The sequence below is a fragment of the Liolophura sinensis genome, chromosome 6, assembly GCF_032854445.1.
Source record: "Liolophura sinensis isolate JHLJ2023 chromosome 6, CUHK_Ljap_v2, whole genome shotgun sequence".
NCBI lineage: Eukaryota > Metazoa > Mollusca > Polyplacophora > Chitonida > Chitonidae > Liolophura > Liolophura sinensis.
Window position 1 is genome coordinate 75,062,766 of NC_088300.1, and position 2,823 is coordinate 75,065,588.

A 2,823-nucleotide genomic window follows, 5' to 3' on the forward strand; every position below is an offset into this window, starting at 1 on the left:
CTTTCTGTTAAAATTAACAGATTATTTCTTTCAGTGTATATGTTCACTCTTCATTTCTGTATTTCCGAAGAACAAGTAGCATCGTTGACTACTGACAGGAATTTGTTTTGTGCTGTTATTCAAAATACCTGAATTCTCCATGTTTCTATGTTCCATTTGTGTTTGGTGAAAATCTAAAGGATATTGTACATAATATTTTGTTTGGTTTCTTCGCTTTGATCCGAATGCTTTATTCATTTTGATCCCTGATATAATCTCACATGTAATATTTATGTTAATACGTTCAGTGTAGATGTTATGCTTATATATTCTTGAGTACGGCGTAAAACACCAATCAAATAAATAAATAAAATATCATGCAGCATATTTTGCATACGTTATTTTTTATTTTCATCGACAGGAACGACTGTAGGAAACCCTAGTCGAAGATATTCTGCTGTGACCTTCGGAGAGGTAGGAGGGGACATTTTGAAATTGACGATGTCTGAGTTGTGGAATAGCAGTGAAGTCTTAGGAGTATTTACAACCATGATTCCATTTTCTGTCCATGACGAGGGCCTGATCAGCCAATCCACAAAGCAGACTGTGGAGTTCGCCCTCGTGACAGTATTCCTTCCCATGATTCTCCTGCTTGGCTGTCTTGGAAATGGCGCCGTTCTGAGAACTTTATGGAATCAGAAACCTCGGCAGTCGCTCACTGTCTACCTGCTGAGTCTGAGTGTGAATGACACAGTCGTTGTCCTAGCCTACGCTGCACACTGGATTATAAACATCGTGTGTTTGTATGATCCGGAGTGGGGCAATAAGATCACGGCAGCCATGACAGTTCCGGTGTATCTGTTTCTGCTGACGGCAGCCCAACGGGTGACTGGCGTCCTAACATCACTGCTGACTATGGAGAGAGTGCTAGCAGTCACCTGTCCTCTCACTGTTAAATCTCTCCTCCTCAGCAGACACCCCCGTAAGATCGTAACCGCGGTATACCTGTTCTGCTATTTGTACATGGTGCCTAACTGGTTCCGGTATAACGTGAGCTTGGTAGTCGCGCCCTCTCGGAATGCTTCTTATGTTTTCTACAATCTGACGAAGTTTGCTAGGACGACCGACTTTTACAGGTACTATGGGCTGCTGGCACACATTCTTATGTCCATTATCCCAATGATTGTTGTGCTCTGCGGTAACCTCACAATCATCATCACGATGAAAAGGCGAAAGAATTTCCAAGATACTATCATGTTTAAGAAATCTGAAGAACACAAAGTTACCACTTTATTACTCTGCGTCTCCTTCATCTTCCTTATATGCACAATACCTGGTACATGTGTTTTGATCGTCACAAAATATAACACGGATTTCGGGCTGACGGGAAGAGAGCGACATCTTTTTGATGTTCTATTGACGATCTCTTTCATTTTGGTTGCGCTTAATTCATCTGTTAATTTCATAGTGTATATGATATGCAGTTCACGGTTTCGAAAAACTTTTACTGAGACCTGGCGTTGTTGTCAAATACAAAAAATTATACAATAGGAAGGTAGATAAGCCTGGCAAACTTACTTCTAGACAAACTTCTTTTTCGTAAACGTACTGATCCTGTCCATTAATTTACAAGAAGGCTATTGTAAATTACATTTCATGGGCTCTAGTATGAACAAGAAACTACTGAAAGTTCAGTCATCTATGACTTTAATCCATAGTATCTCACCATCTATAAGCTGCGGTGTGAACAGGTGTAAGCTAGTCAAACTCCTTGTTTCAATTATATAAACCCAAAGAGAGATAATAAAACCATTCAAAATGAAAGGTGCTACGGTATTTATTTATGTTTTTATTTTTGTTTTGCTTTTTTGTTTGTTTTTTTTTTTTGGGGGGGGGGGGTGTTTTTTTTTTGTTTTTTTTTTTTAAAGAACATGTTACATGGATTTTCCTAGGGTGTATACACACATTTACTGTTAAGCAACATAATTAATTTTGCTCTGTGAGTTACATATGGATGAAATGTAAAGATCCTTCATTCCTTCTTCCTATAGTCGATGTAAATATCAGCGACAACAATTACAGTTCTGTGCAGATTATTTTGTTTCATCTCCATGATGGCTTCCCTTGCCATCTTCAGTTAGTTTGTTGTTTATTTCTTTGTATGAAAAAGTAATTCTGTTCTACAATTTCCTGGCAAAAGTTTGATGTGAGTTCAGTTGTACATCATAGTGCCTGAGGTAGAGAGGAAGCGGAGTTGATGTCTCACAAAGCCCTTCCTACTAGCTGTGTGTTGAAGGCGTATCTGTTCACTGGCATTTCCTGAAAACGTTTGTGTTGATCTATTAATGTCATAATAACTAGGATGTTTTTTCTTCTGAATCAGAGTTCAATCGTTGTCTATAAACCTTCTCATACAAGCCGGTAAGATTAGTTGATATTGTCTCCATTTTCACTTTCCATCACACACGTTTCAGTATCAGGGATAACGCCCATGTGTGAGTGTCAAGTTTTCTCACAGGAACAAAGGGTTAGGACCTACTGGCCCAACGCATGGTATGCGTATCGTGCTCTTAACGCCCTGCTTTGGTTAGCAGCAGTAGGATTGTAACACGGTTACACTTACGTGACATAAATGATCCACAAAGTGACGAAATGACAAAAGAAGAAAGCTATTAAACGAAGAATAATTTTTCATTGGTAGGCCTATGTGGCAACAAACACTGGGTTATAACACTCTATCCTTCACTGTACATTTGAACTTTTGAATTTCTGCTGACAATCCAATCTAGTGAAACTCTGTGCATGGATCCAGGGATAAAAACCTACTATAAAACACAGATCTAG

At 38.9% G+C, this 2,823-nt stretch overlaps 1 protein-coding gene across 1 annotated transcript; it reads left to right on the forward strand.

The window, feature by feature from the left end:
- Positions 1-480: 480 nt before the first annotated feature.
- On the forward strand, positions 481-1,530 carry LOC135467561 (probable G-protein coupled receptor frpr-1). Its single transcript, XM_064745334.1, has one exon. It carries the CDS (start codon positions 481-483, stop codon positions 1,528-1,530), a length of 1,050 nt encoding a protein of 349 aa, XP_064601404.1.
- The last annotated feature ends 1,293 nt before the right edge of the window (positions 1,531-2,823 follow it).